Source organism: Epinephelus lanceolatus, chromosome 13, assembly GCF_041903045.1.
Source record: "Epinephelus lanceolatus isolate andai-2023 chromosome 13, ASM4190304v1, whole genome shotgun sequence".
NCBI classification, from domain to species: domain Eukaryota; kingdom Metazoa; phylum Chordata; class Actinopteri; order Perciformes; family Serranidae; genus Epinephelus; species Epinephelus lanceolatus.
This window is the reverse complement of record NC_135746.1, coordinates 5869055-5886800: the sequence shown is the minus strand read 5'-3', so window position 1 is coordinate 5886800 and position 17746 is coordinate 5869055. Positions and strand designations below refer to the sequence as shown.

At 41.2% G+C, this 17746-nt stretch overlaps 1 protein-coding gene across 1 annotated transcript; it reads right to left on the bottom strand.

The window, feature by feature from the left end:
- Positions 1 to 1219: 1219 nt before the first annotated feature.
- Positions 1220 to 17618, bottom strand: fkbp1b (FKBP prolyl isomerase 1B). Its single transcript, XM_033647952.2, has 4 exons — positions 17273 to 17618; positions 16522 to 16569; positions 3809 to 3921; positions 1220 to 1978 (listed from the first exon to the last, which is right to left on the bottom strand). Exons 1-4 carry the CDS (start codon positions 17307 to 17309, stop codon positions 1850 to 1852), a joined length of 327 nt encoding a protein of 108 aa, XP_033503843.1. The 5' UTR covers positions 17310 to 17618; the 3' UTR covers positions 1220 to 1849.
- Between the last annotated feature and the right edge of the window lie 128 nt (positions 17619 to 17746).

Below are 17746 nucleotides of genomic sequence, written 5' to 3'. Positions count from 1 at the left end.
TTTTTACCATGGTATCAGTTTTATTAACACTACTACTTTAATTTCCATGTATTTATGCTACATATTTACCATCACAGTATTTTGAAAACAATTAAAAATGGTGAAAATCATACACATATATTCTTTAATGAAATATGCAATGCAATAAATTGTAAATTAATTATTTTAGCATCACTACATTTTCCATAAAATGACAATTCAACAGTTGGCTTGAACATGGCTTTGAAGGGTAAAACAAAAACACAGTTAATGAAATTATTTCGGCATACATAGTATGCTGAATAACATGAAATGTATAATTTAACATTAATGAATGATCAGAAGTGTTTCTATTTGTAGCAAATAGTCAATTTTAATAAAATTAGCTTAGCTTCACTACCATAAATGACAAATAAACCAGTGGGTAGACCATGTTTTGTTTTTAGAATATATTTGTATTTTTGTATAAACGTACATAAATATGTTTAACAAGATCTCTTAAACTATGTCGAATAAACACGCCTGCCTTTGACTTACTGTTTTGTTACTAGCTGTAGGAGGAGACCTGAAAAGGCAAACTATTTAAAGACAGTGACATCTAGTGTTTTTTTTATTTATCTTTATTTGCATAATATACCTGAACCAAATGGTCGAGATAGCTCGGTAAAATCGGTTGAACAGAACGTTTAAGTGTTAAAGATATAACTTGTTACTGAACAACATGAGCAATCAACATCTAAACTATGCTATTAACTTATTTTACCTTAATGGGAAATACTTTAATCATACAGTAATCCTTAGGTTCACTACCCCTTTTTTAAATTCTATTTAAGTCAGTGTTTAACTCCCTTATTCTTACAAACAACAAAAAGCAATGGTTGCTTACAATATTACAGAAATCTTACAATTAAACCCCATTATGTCAAATTAATTACTCATTTCTAATGTCTGTCCTCATCTATTTTTAAGATTTTCATTATTTTTTTTAATATCTATATACTCTCTTTCAGTTATTAGCTCTCCTGTGTTGTGTACCTGTTTTGTGCCTGATGTGATAAGTAACTAAGTTCTGTGTAAAACAAAGAAATGGATAATTCAGACTCGATCTTGACCAGTGTGCATTTTTATAACGTCTGCCATTGGGAGGCGATGCTGCTGCGAACATGCTGTCAAACATACTGTAACTTGTTTGGCATTCCTTCTCCTGTTAAACTCAGAAATCAGACACAGGACGCAGACGTCTCAACACAGTACATGCCATTTTTATTCAAGAGTTGGTCGATAAACTGTCGTAGTAGCAATGGCTCTCAAAGAGTTCTGTACAGTATTGACTTGGGTTCAGTCGGATAGGGTACACTTGCAGTAAATGTTTATGAGGGATATAAAACATACTACACATAGCAACATCATTCAGAGCATTCAGCAGGACAAACCTTTATCAAAGTGGCAATGCAGACAGTGGTATATAATGCCCAGTTAAGACACAGAGCAGACGTCCTCTGTTGTTGAAACTGTAAGGCAGTATATGTTTTGACTGCAATGTAGTACGGCTTCTCATCAGATGACTGATTTCCTCATGGTTCAACAAAATTTACAACTTTAAAATGAAATTAATAAAATAGCATCTCTGACTAACAAACAGAAACCAAACCTCAGTGTGTGGGTGAAAAAGTCTTGCAGTATCTATAATGACAAGATGGCAACAAAGCAGCAGTAGATACGTTTAAATATTGAACTAAAGAAGACTGTAGATATCAAAGAAGAGTGGGTGGATGGTGGGAGGCAGCAGCCCAATATGGTCTCCCTGTGGAAACAGGTTGTGGCGAACGCAGCCTCGTTAAGCTTTAACCTTTGTACTTGACCTCGGGCATCACTCCAGCTTGAGCAGTTCCACATCGAATATAAGTGTGGCGTTCGGGGGGATGACTCCAGGGTGGCCTGTCGCTCCGTAAGCCATGTCTGGTGTGCAGGTGATTTTTGCCCTCTGGCCCAGGCTCATCTGAATAAGGGAGAAAAGAAAAAACATAACTGAGTTTGCTGCTGATCATTGCTGCAACTAACAATTATTCTCATGATGCATTTGTGGCGCTCACTTGGGTGATGCCTCACTGTACAACCGGGGTTTGTACAGTCACATATATCTAATGCAGTTACATATAATTCTATGTGCCTTGTTTGTGGGATCTATTTGTTTGCCCTTATGATCTACTGAGGTGGAATTTATACTTCTGCATTAAATCGACACTGTACCTATGCCGTAGCCTGATGTACACCTCCCCAGAAATGTAACTACTTGTCAAGGCGACGCAGACCTCCTGTCTATTTCTCTAAGTTGAAACCATTTCCCTCAGTGGAAACAAAGCTTTTATTTACTTTAATTTCACAGATAAGAAACAATAAATTGTGAAGACAAAAATAGCATTTTAAGTCTTGTGTGTGATTCATCCTGGCTTCACATGAGCAGAGGAAATCTCCGCTAGTCTCTAGGCTAATTTATACAATGTAAAATGCCATAGGCTTGTGCTAATAACGTTAGCATGTTGTGTTTGTTTGGAAAACATGTTTAGTATAAGACAGTTGTTTTGTCAGTGAACCTTGTGAGTTGTGACGTTACCTTTGTTAAATGTTGCTGTTGTCCCTGGCTTCATATGAGTAGAGGAAAAGTCTGCTAGCTGCTAGGCTAATTTATACAATGTAAAATGCCATAGACTTTTGCTAAAAACATTAGCATGTTGTATTTTTGGGGAAAATGTGTCCAGATAAAGACAAGTGTTTGTCTGTGAATGCTGCGAGTTATAGTGAAGCTGATTTGTGTACTTGTGTTTGAAATTGTCTCTGTTAAGCCATGTTTAATGTGTGTTTAATGTGTGTTTGAATCAACTAAACTTTACAGCACTTCACAGAAAATTGTCGCCAACTAGTGTTGGAGGTGTAACTGCAGAGTGACAAAGACACACCACTGCACAAGTGCGTAGGCTACAGCGTAGGGTCTGCTGCACAACTTTAAATCCAGTTTAACTCAAGATAATCCACAGACCTTGTTGTGAGCAGTTTCATGTAGGAACTATTTTCTTTCTACCAAACTACATCTGCTAATCATATCACCATGCAGATGGAAGCATTCCTCTAATGCCAGCCCACCCACCACCACTGAGCTAGCTAACGTTACATGTCAGCTGAGGACACCAATAATGGTCACATCTTGCGCTGTCACGTCCATGAGTAGATGTGCGCTTCCTTCTGTTTGTTAGAAAAAAATAGTTCCTACATGAAACTGCTCACAACAAGGTCTGTGAATTATCTTGAGTAACCCGGTTATGATTTCTGGAAAGAGACATTGCTGGGTTAGTTCCATTATACTGGAGAGAAGGCAGACATCTCTACGGTCGATATCTCCAACACTCTGCAACTCACACCAAAACAATTTAAACTGATAAACAGAACAACAGGAAAGAGGGAACATATGTGTTTCTATGTGATTATCTTTTGAGTATCAAATCCCCACCCTCTATAGACTTTAAAGGTGGTTTAAAAGGTAGTTTTAGGAAGAGTATCACTCTGAAAAGGCTGCTGCGGATTCACACTAAGTCTTCAGTGTCAGATGTCAGAGCTACACCTTCAGCACTTTCATATCAGACATAACTTTGCCAAAAACAACAGTCACTAATTAGTTGGTGTGACGCCTTCATCACAAATGTAAATGACTTAATTAACTTCCTGCTGCAGTCCAAAGGGCTGAAGGATGTGTGGTAATGTGATGAAGTAATGAGCCTCTCAGTGAAACTAGGCAAAGTGTCAAAGAATCCGTGCTGTAACTTTCCCCTCTTACCTGTGCTACTCCTTCCTCCCAGCCCTTAATGACCTCGTTCCGTCCAATCTTGAATTTAAATGGCTTGTTCCTGTCTCGGGAGGAGTCAAACTTCTTCCCATTCTGCAGCATACCTGCCAAAGAGAAAATGACATGAACGAAAGTCAGAGTGGTGAAGCAGCTGGCTCAGAAACTACCCATCTTGGTCATCTGATGCAAAATAAAGACGAATCACACACTGTGGTACTTTATCTAACTCCTAATTCATTATCGTCTTTTATCACAGCGTGATGCCAGATCAATGCACGCCCTTTCCTCAGCGGCTAATGTTTGGGAAAGAGACATTTTAAGATTAAAGGAATAAAGTAATGCTGGCTCCAGACTGAGGAATTATTCTGGCGGGGCTTCTTATCGGGATCTTGGGTTGGTTTCAATTACCCAAATGAACAAAGGGAATGTGAATCAGGAAGCATTGGCCTGATTTAGTGGATTATTTTTAAAGTTAACTAGGCCAGTGCTTGCCTGTATCTAGACCACAGGGAGAAAAGGGGTAACAAAGGCGGAGCAGTGCAGGACTGTTCCTTCAGAACACTGACCAACATGATAATAACATCTGGGCCTTTAAGCACAACTAAAGGCACTGGCACAACATCATCAGTCATCTTAACACGCACTTCTTCACTTCCCATGACCACATCCCCTTAGTGGAATTTAAGTTGCCATTTGAAATGACTGACAACTCAAACTTTCTGATGCTTTCGATATGCAAGAGACCAAGTCAACATACAGTTCAGTTCTCAACGTCAAGGACAAATTCTTAAATAGCTGAATTTCAAGGATGCTATGTCAACCAGTCTCGTCTAAGGACTGTTCCAATGTCAAGGATCCTTGAAATTCTACAGAGGACAGAGTCCTTCAGACAGAGACTTTTCAAGGATGCATGTGTGTATCCTCAGCAGGTATAAAGTACCCACAAATCTTTGCACACGATTTGCTGGAAGAGAAATCGGGGCCTCTTCAATGAAACCTGCGCCAGCTGAGCTCGGCAGGATTTAGATAAATATGTCATTTATTTGGATTAATATCTCCCAGAGTTTTTATTATACAAGCAAAATAAAAATACTGACAGAAACCTCATAATTTATGCTTTCCAATGTGTCCACTGCCAAATAATGAGATCTTTAAAATACCGTGATTAAGATAAAACATAAAAGCTTTTTAATTAATCATTCACAGCAGTATTAGAGCGGCAAGTTTCAATTAGCCTACCTCTTTGTTTTTTTAAGTATAATCCATAAATATATTCTCCCTAAAAGTCACGTGACTTTGAGAATACTGCTCACTTTGTTCAAATTGTACGACAACATTAGAGAAGGCCAAAAAGTCAAATCTTATTTAAGACTGTTCATTTCTTTTTTAATAAGAAGGATGTTCACTGAAAAAAGTTGCACATCTTGTCTTTGATGCAATAATATTTCTTTATTAAAATGCAAGGTTAAGTGATTCCACAATTATTTTGGCCAGGTGACATGACATTTACATACTGTGCCTAATCTATATTGCTCATTAACTTTTTAAACCTAGATCACAGTCACACAGCAGGGATTCAACCTGGTCCACAAGATCCACTTGCATTTTGGAGGTTGCTCTGTGATAGTCCTTTGATTTATCTTTCTCTGTCATACTTCAACAAGTGTGAATACTTGGCATTTAAAGTTGTGTGCTAACTGAAGTCATCCAGTCATATGAATGTTGGTACTGTACTGCTTCTCCTCTTTCACTCCCCCTAAACTTAGTAGGTCCATCATTTCCAAGAATCACTGTAGCCCAGATATCAGTGGACTGGGCTCGGTCCAACCATGGAGTCATCAAGTGCACACACCGAGGCAAATGCCACCTGCTACAGGGCATTCGGGTGGCAGAGAGGCAAAACTTTCATGCGTCAACCGCAGAAAAGCGGGTTCAGTTTCTGGCAGCAGTGGATGCTTCGTGAAAGGAAACACTCATTGGCAATGTTCACAGGTAGAAAGCCACTGGGGGAGCATATCCTGGGTGCTGCAATAATTAGTCTTACTGGTTGGTTAGGGAGTCTGTTTGGACTGCTAGTGTAAAAGCCTACGCTTGAAAACACTGTTGGTTATGGCTCCTCCCTGTTACTCCACAAGGAACAGCTTACAACTCTGACTGTACTGGAGGAGGAAGCAGCAAGCCCCCAGGAAGAGCGTAAAGCCAATCTGACATAGTGACAAAACTCTGGAATTACAATGTTCAGGTCGTCATGTGATGCCATGAGGCCCTACGAGAGTTTTTCCCATACTGTGAAAGCGACATCTGTAAAGCCCCGCTTCCACCAAACACTTTCGGTATGGTACCTTTGGAACTAAAAGTAAACCTTCAAACACAACCTAGACCCTAGGTCCGTTAAGTGTTTCCATGGCAAATAGTACTCTTAAATGTGGGCGGGGTTGTTGTCACTCACTGCTCCGTCCAGCACTCACTGTACTTCCTCCTTTATCAGTCTGCACCTCGTTTATCATCCACAGAACGAGGCTGCACGCATTTTCAGAACAAATTGAACAGGCTGCAGTGAGAGTCTCTCTCCATGGGATATTTAAATATAGCAGCTTTGTGCATTTAGTCCTTCTCAGGCACGCTCAGGGGTTTAATGTTGCTGTAGCCCACAGGAACGACGCTCTGCTACACTTTTTTCCTCCACATTAGGATTAGAAGATCCACTCATAACTAAAAGTGTATGTCATCCAAGAGAAACAATAAAAACTTAAGTAACGGTCAAAGTTGTCACAGTGAAATTTAAGGTGTGCTGATGGATTCACGTCGTCGACTCATGCATTGAGTAACATCACAAGTTAACGTTCCACCTTAAAAGTTGCCAGCAGTCGGCCCAGTGAATTATTATTTTCTTAGTCTACAGCTGCTGTGAGAGGCAGCAAAACATTATTTGATTTTATAGTTTACTAATATATGTAAACAGTGGATACATGAGCCTCAAAGCCAGACACAACTCAGCCCTGAGCAGAGTGACCGTCCTCTACTGACCAATCAGACTGCAGTGTTCACAGCTCCACCTTTTAGTACCAGATCTGTGTGCTAGGTACCCCAACAGAGGGGGGACCAAACATGGGGACGCTAAGGAACGGTTATACTGGTACCATCCACAACTTTTCAGAATGGAAACAGGAAAAAATGCGTACCAACTGAACTGAACTGAACCATACTGCTTGGTGGGAATGGGGCTTAATCTAGCCTGCTCGGCTGACAGAGGTCTCTGGTGTGCTTGCTCTATGGACCCAATAAAATGGAAGACCCTGGTAATTTTAGATGCAAAACCCAAACTCTTATGGCTTCATGCGCAACTGTACAACTTCAGAGGGATGAACGGGGCCGTCCCTGCACCACTGTATCCAGTTCGCCTTATAAATTCATGGCAGCAGCAGCCAGCAGAGGGGTTAACAGCAGCAGGGCCTGTGATTCACACTGGTAACTAGCTAAAACCGGTTTGAAAAACAAACAAAAAACAATGGAGATAGCACCACCTGCTCCTTGTTTCCTGTGGAGAAAAATACACAGCAGCATTGCTCTGAAGAGAGATATGAATTCCATTATTTCATCGAGTTACAGCATGGTAATGCATTGTGTAATGCTCTCAGCCACTTTTAGTTCTTGCTGCAACATAGAGAGAGCCAGGCTAAGCAGGTGCATAATGTTTTACTCATGTCTGTCAGATTGTATCTCCCAGGAGAGCAGAAACATCCAAAACTACGCCAGTGTATCAGTGCTTTGTTATCACTTTTGGATAGCTAAGCATGGGTGGGGTCTCTGCGAAAATAAAGCAGGGGCCCGTCCCTTCCTGAGGCTGACTCCAAGACTCTCTCCTCATGAAAGATTTCACTTGGTAGTGCTCTGGCTAGATCTGCAAAAAAATCTGTGGCGCACAGGGGTGGGGTTATTTTTACTCAGTTTACTGTATCCTGTCTCACTCCCGTCTAGGACGGCTGCCAGCACAACAACCCCCCTCAGCAGCCCAAGTGTGGATGAAATGAGATGCGTGTAAAGCTATCTGTCTACAACAAACTTATATATGTCTTGCTGCGTATCGCAGCTGCAGAAGCTCACGTCTCAATGGAAAGAAGAAAATCTTGCTCATGCTTCATTAAGACAGCAAGTGCCACAAATTAGGAGTAGGTATTGGGAGTATTTTCAGCAAAGACAATTAACGGCACATTGACTGCTGCAGCACAGATAGCCTGAAAATGATTGTCAGCAGTGGCTTAAAAATTACTTGTGCCAAACAAAACGCAATTCTGAACAAGATGTGGGGTGTCCTGATTCTTCAGTGGACCAGCAGGGTTTGCTGAATAATTATTCACATGCTATCAAACACAAAGACAACTCAATATTGAATCATGTTGAATCAGCTGAGGGTTCTTATCAGCTTGTCTCTTTCTTTCCTGAGCTCTGTGATGTTGGGAATGAACACTTCCCACGGCATTCAATCACAACATTCTCCGTTGGAAGGCATCTCCTTACACACAACCCTGTGTTTCAGCCTCTATCTATTTCTGTGTCACACACCGAGGGCCTTAAGGTCTCAGCACGTTTCGTGGTGAACTCTGGAGCTCAAACATGGTAAGGAATAACGTCCACATTTAGGCATGACATCATATCCAGTGAGCCCGTTGCTCCCAAAGCTCACGCATCTTGTCAGTGGAGCTGGACAAGGCTGTTTATCATCATAACCTGGTGCCAAACTACATCAATCACAGAGACCCACAGGCTGCTGTAGTTTTCTTCATACTGACTGAGATCAGATCAGCTTCCATTTTATTCCATCAGGGAGAGCCTCACACTAAGAGTTGGGCTTGCGATTTGAGGACTGCCGGCTCAGCCTGGCGCAAACCCTGTAACAGCTCTTCAAATCTATGATCTGCCCCCGAATCAGGCAGTTCACCATTAGATTTTCAAGCTTTTGGTCAGTCATACTATGGATGTAACAATATATCAAATTTCATGTTATCACAATAAGGCTAGTCAACTAGTCTAAAAAAGGGAAAACATTCAGAAAACAGTCCAAATTTCATGTACTGCCAAATCGCGCTGTTTTTGTAAGAGGACATCTCTCCAATTTCCCACCGTGCTGTTTTAAAACTCTGGTCTACTCGAGCATTACTGCAGGGAGGGGGACTGCTGTCTGACCGGTCTGTAGCACCCACAGGTGACGGGTGGCTGCATGACAGTTAAGCGGCCTTGTGCATGAATAAAACACTAATTGGTTTTAACCGACAAATATTTCTGGTGCCGACTAGCGAGGGGGCGGACGTTTAATCGTTTAAACGTCTAATCGCGTGGATCCCTTGTCACAACCCCTGTGATATGACTCATTTCACCATTGGGATTTGACCCATACAGTCTGATAATATTTGCATGTCTTAAAGAGCTACATGGGCCCAACTTTTTGGGCTTCATGTGCTACTGAGCAACAGCATCAGGCTAGCCATCTGTCTGTCAGCAAAGCCAACAGAAAATCAAATAAAAGGCAAGAAATCTACAACACAAAACATTTATATTTCACCACTTCTAAAGTAATCGTGCTTCATAATGAGGCGCTAAAGCTCAGTGAGTCAATGGAGCACCAGACGAAAAAGGAAACCACGTGATTTTGTGTATTTTCTTGAAAATTAAAGGGTTAGTTACCAGCTGAAGGATGTCGGGCTTTCAAAAGCAACATCAACCGAAACTGACATCCCTGGCTCAGACCCAAAGAGAGATGAAGATGAGAGAGAGGTGGAGTGCTGCACTTTGGGTCGGACCAGTGTGAAAAAAAATATATTAAAAATCAGGTGCTCTTCAGTACAGGATGACAAAATGAAAAACAGAGAGAAAGGCCTTCAAAAAGATTTCAAGTTGGCCACAAAGAGGCAGACTGAGGCACTCTGATGGTGATAGGAATAAAAATCCTTTATTGTAAGGGATACCAATACGTTTCAACTGGCATGGTCTTCTTCAGGGTAGTGCTAACTAATGCGTTACAGGTGTGTGAATTTATACGTCTGATCTCTATTCACACAAAAAAGGATTGTTAGTATCGAAGTGCATGTGAAATTGTACAAGGTTATGCTCTATGAGAAGCAGCTTAGTGAGTGTAGGGCAAACTACAGCTGTAGAGCGACATCAGAATGGCAAGTTTTAAAAAGGGGGTTAAACAAAAACTTCACAGGAAGGGAGAGAAGTCATTGTCTTCACTGAGTCCAGGAAAAGTAGTGGCACTGAGAGTGTTGATCCAAAATGTCCCCTCAGTGCCACTACTTGTCCTGGACTCAATGAAGACAATGACTTCCTTCCCTTCCTGTGAGGTTTTTATTATTTTTAAGTCTATCTACTTGCCTGAAGTCGGCCTTTCTCTCTGTTTTTTCCAAAGAGATATGAATTATTAAATACAGCCATCATCTTTCTTCATTCTTTAATGCTGTGATAAATATCTTATCATGGACTTTTTATCCTGGCGATATCGCACTGTGAGATTTTGGTGTTGCATCCCTTACTGTAATTAGACTGGGCAGCTCAGTGTGTACATGTGTGAAGGCATCGCAGGCCAGTGAAAGATAATCCAAGAGTCTAACAGATGATAACACATCTCAGTCCAACTTGACCCACACAGACTGCAGCTCTGAGATGTGCTGCTGATAGAGCTGCTGTGAACAGACTGACAGTCAGGCGTGACAGAAACCAGAATATGTTTCAAAGACCGAGCCGCTTTTCTACGTTCTTTTTTTTGTTTTGTTGGCAAAGCAAGAGCCTCACAGGCCTCGTGGCAATAAGCACTCTGCTAATTTGGGCAACCACAACTCTCACCAGAGTCAGAGGGTGGGTGTGGGGGGGGGGGGTCACACATATGTGAATGTCTATGTGCTCTGGCATGTGTGTGTCTGCATGTTTAAAATCCCAAAGGAGAAAGTGAGGATTAAAAAGCTTCAGCAGTGTGAGACAGCCTCTGTGAGAAATGAGCTTCCCCAGTGTTGAATGGTGGACACAGAGTGGTTTCCAATCCCATTATGTATTGGGAAATCACTCTCCCCTAACCCGTACTGTTTCTCTGGCTCAGTGCAGGCTGCAGTGCAGTGCAGTGCAGTGCAGGGTTTCTGCACAAACAGCCAGCTGGATGACTCGTGTCCCAGATCTACAGCTAACCTCTATCACCACTACTGTCTTTGTTTTAGATCTTCAACTGATCCTGCATCTGAGCGTTTAAATGAAACAAATGTGAGATAGTGTCCGTCTTTAACGACCTTGAAAGTAAGTATGTCATGTTAAATCCCCATTAGTTTAGGTTTCATACAAATTCCTGTATATCTAAGGGTGCTTTCAGACCTAGAGTTGTCTTGCTTTGGTCTGAATCAGGGACAAATTTTGTACAAAGCTGCATAATTTTTAGAGTTGGTTCGGCAGCATTTACAAGAGGACCAGATCAAATGCCTTGTGTGAGAAAGCTGCTCTTGATTGGTCAGAATTTCCATGTGGGAAAAATCCAGGAAGTAAAGCAAACGTTGAAGAAGAGTACACTTGCAAGATAAATGTGACACTTTCTAATGTCACAATGGAGGGACAACTACGCAGGTTGATTTTAGCGCTGCTCATCGTGGACTATATTGCTGTCATTGTTCATTTTAGTCAAACCATACAGTTTGAAAACGAGGCGCGGCTCCAACTAGAAAACAATGTTTTGATGCATTGGATGTGCTGAATGTGCATATTAAAGCAGTACAGGAGGAGGTGCACATTAATAATAAGGATAGACCGATACATCGGCCGGCCGATATATCGGGCCGATATTTGAGTTTTTACTTGTATCGGCATCGGCCGATACGCGCGTGGGTTCGCGGATTTATTTTTCCCTGGCACTTTTTTTCATTTGAAAGTATGTGGTTAAGTTGAACAAAGCTGTTGAATCCTACTGTGTACAGTAGTTGTTGTTTTATTTATGCTTCAGCTTAAATATTTGTTTATTTTATAAAGACATTACTGGAACATTTAAGAGCACTGAACTCTTTTTTTTATTTGAATGTATAATAATAATAATAATAATAATAATAATAATAATATTCTACCTGTTCTACCTCAACTTTCCATCTTTTTTTAGTATTTTTTACTGTTCAATAAATGTTTCTTATTTTAAACTTGAGACCTGTAATATTTGTTATCATTGTGTCATTTTTTTGATGTAAATTGAGGGAGCAAAAGCAGTATCGGCCCCAAATATCGGCTCAAGAAAATCGGCAGTCCATAATCGGTCATCGGCTAAGGGTGATGGAAAAAAATCGGTATCGGCATCGGCCCTAAAAAATCCTTATCGGTCTATCCCTAATTAATAATCCTCCAGGACTGTAACATGCTCATGTTTAACCCAAACAATGTGTCATGTGACTGCAGTTGCTTCACATCCAGGTCGGAACACCTTCTCACCACAAATGAACCGCACCAGAGTTCGTTTGTAACCGGACTGAGACCACCTCTTCAAGAAGGTCTCGGTCCGGTTGTTTTGGTGTGCACCTGAGTGTGATTGCTGTGTTCACACCTGCCCAAACGAACCGCACTGAGGGGGCAAACGAACTTGAGTTTGATTGAACTGAACCAATCAGGGCAGGTGTGAAAGTAATCCACACTGGCTGACTGCACTAATTAATCGGGACTAACCAAAATAGAAGATTATCGTCTGTGTTTTAGGATTGGTTTTTGCCTATTAAATTACAAAAATGTGAATGAAAAATCTAAATGAAATGAGAAATGCCTCTTTAAAGCACCATTATACAATGTGTGACTTACTTACAGGTGCACACATACCTTACTGTTGAGTATCCTGCATATGTTACAGTATTTATTACAATACAAATCCTTTCATATTCTCAAAGAAAACAACATTCTCCAGCTAATCTCCCGGCTTGTGCTCAACACAAAGGTCTTATTTTTGTCATGGTGTACAGCTCTACCTTTAAACACTGGTGTATTCATTTCTATATAAGAACTGCACACGCATTTCCCCTGCTGATACAATAACATATTTACAGCTCTTACACAAGCTCCTTGCTTTGGCTTAACTCTGCATTTAGCGTGCCACTGCTGCTAAGTTACTGAGAGCTTATGGGTAAATCCTGTGAGTCAAAAAGGGAAAGACAAAAGCAGAGAGAGAGATGGGGAATAGTTGAATCAAACAGGCTGAGTCACACAATGAAGAATGCAAGCTGAAGATAGTTGTGTGTGCAGAGTTTACTCTAAACAATCACACCAGCCGTTCCCAGGCTCTAGCACATCCTGGTGTTAACAGGTCTTGTAGACAGGAGACTGGCCGGCTTTGTTCCATTCAGGGATATGACCAGTACAACAGAGACCAGCCGTTAAAGGGTGAACTTGGAACTGTTTTTATCTGGACACTGTTTTCCTATGTTTTTGTGTGACTAATGGAGACAGCACTCTTTAAAACTGGTCCAGTGTTGAGTTTGAGGGCTGCAGCCAGCAGCAGTGGAACAGGCTGCACTGTAACGTAAATAGGCAGCTGCACACTGTCAACTTCTGTCCACTAAACTTGCTTGTTTTTGACACTTCAGGGTTCAACATCTGTGTTTTTTTCTTCACTTGCCCAGTCAGGAAAGTAGGTCAGAAATGTACTTGCCCTATGCCAGGGGCAGGAAACCTGCGGCTCAGGAGCCACATACAGCTCTTTAGGCCTTCCCCAGACACTACATTTTGGGTTTACTGGACCTTGTACTTCATTCTGCTTAATTAAGGCCTGTTGTCCTCATTTGTGGATGCTTTTTTTGTGCCATCTAGTGGTAGTAAGACCACAGTACACTAATTAATGTAAAAACAAGATGGTCGCCAAGTGGACAAAGTATAAAACCTGATCAGAATTAATGGTTGAAACTTGTTTATTTATGATTAATAATGTTTGTAGTTTGATATGGCAACAATTTTTACGATTTTAAGAACGGTACCAAGCTAAGGAGCTGTTAATTAGAAAGTATTCATTTGAAGACATTGGGAATTTGTCATCTTCTCATTTGAGGACATTAGGACTTTATTATCATCTCGTTTAAGGACACTGGGACTTTATTATGGTCTTGTCTGGGGACATTAGGACTTTATTATCGTCTCGTTTGAGGGCATCAGGACTTGTCTATCGTCTCATTTGAAGACATTGGGACGTTATTATTGTCTCGTTTAAGGACGATAGGACTTTATTATCGTCTCGTTTAAGGACAATGTGACTTTACTGTCATCTCGTTTGAAGACACTGGGACGTTGTTATCGTCTCGTTTGAGTACATTAGGACTTTATTATCGTCTCGTTTAAGGACAATGGGAATTTATTGTCGTCTCGTCTGAGGACATTGGGACTTTATTATCATCTCGTTTAAGGACAATGGGACTTTATTATCGTCTCATTTAAGGACAATGTGACTTTATTATCGTCTCATTTAAGGACAATGGGACTTTATTATCGTCTCATTTAAGGACAATGGGACTTTATTATCGTCTCGTTTGAGGACAATGGGACTTTATTGTCGTCTCGTTTGAGGACATTGGGAATTTATTGTCATCTCGTCTGAGGACACTGGGACTTTGTCGTCTCGTTTGAGGACATTGGGACTTTATTATCGTCTCGTTTAAGGACAATGTGACTTTATTGTCATCTCGTTTGAAGACACTGGGACGTTGTTATCGTCTTGTTTGAGTACATTAGGACTTGAACGTCTCGTTCAAGGACAATGGGACTTTATTATCGTCTCATTTAAGGACACTGGGACTTTATTATCGTCTCGTTTGAGGACACTGGGACTTTATTATTGTCTCGTTTGAGGACATTGGGAAGTTATTATCGTCTCTGAGGACATTGGGATGTTATTATCGTCTTGTTTGAAGACATTGGGACGTTATTATTGTCTCGTTTGAGAACACTGGCACTTTATTATCGTCTCGTTTAAGGACAATGGGACTTTATTATCGTCTCATTTAAGGACAATGGGACTTTATTATCGTCTCATTTGAGGACATTGGGACTTTATTATCGTCTTGTTTAAGGACAATGTGACTTTACTGTCGTCTCGTTTGAGGACACTGGGACTTTGTCGTTGACAACGTTTAGTTTTTTAAACTTATCAGGTCCTTCTAGTCCAAAATAACTAGGAGCAATTAAAAATGCATACCAAACAAAAGTTCTGGTCTCAGGAGGAGAAGGAAATGAATAACATTTTTTTTTAAATGCAGTCTGGTGGGTTTGGTGATGGCGAAGTCAGGGCTGTTTGTGGTTACACAAAAGGGATCTTATTCTTTTATAAAGAGGTTTAACTCTGCCGGGATCCTGTCAATAATGTTGTCAGACACTTATATAATATATAATAATCTGACCCTGTCAGTGGCAGAAACAAGCACTTTTATTGTAATTACAATGAAGGTGCACAAATGCCCCAAGCAGTTACATTGCAGATTGTTTCATCACTCCCATCTGCAGCGCTCTTGCTCAATCCTGGACCAGTTTCAAAAACTGATGTCTCCATTAGTCACCTACACATAAAAACATGGTCAACTGGATCCAGGTTGACGAACACCAAAGTTACCCTTTAATGGTGTGATTGTGAGAATTAAGCACAGGAAATAAAAGGCAGAAAACACAGAGAAGTGCATTCAAAATCAGTTTAATCCAAGAGTGGGGCTGAGGTGCTGATGGAGACTGAAACTTGTTATCTGTTTTTGTTAATTTACTGACCAAAACAGTGAGTTACTACCAAACCCTCACTATGGAAGACTCGCGACTGGGATGTGCTGTATCTCTGCAATACTCCAACAACTGGTCAGTCTTCCACTGAACCCAAAGAAGCTGAACAATACCACATTCATTATCCAGATCTGGTCTGACAACTCTCACACGCTAGTCAAACAAAGCGAAAATTCCTCCATTAAACTAAGTCCTATGAGAAGTCAGTCCAGCCAAGTAATCTCAACAGATTAAGACATCCACGTGAGCCTATTTTAAATCATTGATGGGAAATCCCTAGCATCAGGGACAAGAAAGAATCGGCGACAGACTAAAGCACGCACACCTTCACAGAGAATGAACTACTCAAACACAAACCCGTTTACCACAGAGCCAATACCAGGGAGTGTGCAATAACTTTTATAGCTATGTAATAACACTGATACTCAGACAGACTGATGACTGTGAACCAGGCTTTGTTTACTTTCTGTCTGACCTAGTTGTCTGGACTACCAACCCTGGGGCACTGAATAACCCAAATTTATTTCCTAAACGTCTCCGCGTCTTGCCGCCCCGCCTCACACTTGGGCAATCTGACAGGAAACAAACAGGAAAAATAAAGCATGTCTGTGCATTTGTGTGTGCGCACGAGTATTCTACGTGCACGGTGCAAGTTGCAGCAGTCTCCAACACGGCACTGACAACACCAATGTCACATTTCTCCTACAAAACAAAAGAAAACTAATATTTTTTGCACGTACTGGCAGCTCCACCCTATCTCTGAAACTTTAGGCGACACGCAGGTGCCTACATGTCGTGCAGACTGTGAGAGCTGAGCTGCAAACGGACTCATGTTGTGTTACAGATATTGTCAAACCCGCAGGGACAAATTTCCCCTCTCAACAAGGAGACAGGAAACACGACTGGCTTCACGGCTGCCAGCACAAAACAAAAGAAGAAGGGTCAGTTACCTATGTAATGAACAACACATGTCTGGTTCTTCTTTGGAAATGTTCTTCCTGTTGAGAAGAGAAAGAAAACAAGGGTTACTGTGTGTCAGCACACCTCAGAGGCTGTCAGGCTTATCTTGTAGATTAACAATGTCTGGGTTAAGTCTGGTGAGGCATTCCTAGCAGGAATGTCATACTCCCCTTATGTCTACAAGCAAACTGAAGTCAAACATGAGTCTGAAAATCATCCTCAGTTTGAAACTTAAGCCTAGGGGCTTCTTTTTCCAGGACAAGGGGCTATGAAGTGCCTCTGAATATACTATTAGTGCATTTGAAAGAGAAAGAAATAAGCCTGAAGGAGTCCTGCAGGTTAAGACACACATGCATGTATCCTGAGCCAAATCTGTATTACCTTGTGTGCAAATTCTCAATGTAATAAGACATGCAGATTAATCTTGACTGAATTAACCTGGTTATCAGTAACAGTATGTATGGAGAGTTCTAGAAATATGCTATGCAGGCGTTGGTCATGGTGAGTAACAGTGAAAAATGGGATTTACAGACTTTTAAATTAACCCCGAATATTACTGTTAAATGCCACCTATTTAAAGAGTAACCTAAAACACCTCCTACTAGACTGAAGTCAATGTTTCATGTGATTCAAGTTCAAATTTAACAAAATTTGAACGAGATTCCGGGGAAATACCGAGCCCCAACACCACAACCACCACCCCCCGCATCAAAGCACACACAAGCGGATAAATCCACTCACCATCACCGGGGGATATTGTGTCGACTTCCACGCCCATGGTTGTGCTTCTTCAAAAAAAATCAGCTCTGAAACATACAGCCTAGAAAGCCTTTTCCACAGCCAGTGGCGCCCGTTTTGAGGCTACAGGTCGGGCTGTATCGGTGGAAACCATGCATTCACCGACCACTACGGACCTGCAGCTGCAGCCAAGCGCGGGACAGCCAAGATATTTCCTGGTTTGTGGCTGACACGGCGTCGAGATCTTCAACTGCAACGCGTACGTCGTCTTCAGCTTTTTCTAACAAGCACAAGACGGTTTGTGGGCTAAGTTTCAATAAATACACCAACCGTAGCATTACGCCATGTTTTTCATTTTCTAGTAAACTATTCTTAATCATAGTAAATATTTCACCGCTTTCAGTTCCCTTAACTGCCTTGTATTTAACAACAACACACAAGAAGCGCCCTCGAGTGGCCAAAACGGCTAAAACAAGA

What these genes read in the sequence shown, in the direction of transcription:
- fkbp1b (XM_033647952.2), bottom strand. Translation starts at nt 17,309, where the DNA reads ATGGGCGTGGAAGTCGACACAATATCCCCCGGTGATG. An exon ending in CACAATATCCCCCGGTGATG is followed by an intron (nt 16,570 to 17,272) that starts GTGAGTGGATTT and finishes TCTTCTCAACAG; the next exon opens with GAAGAACATTTCCAAAGAAG. An exon ending in ATGTGTTGTTCATTACATAG is followed by an intron (nt 3,922 to 16,521) that starts GTAACTGACCCT and finishes TCTCTTTGGCAG; the next exon opens with GTATGCTGCAGAATGGGAAG.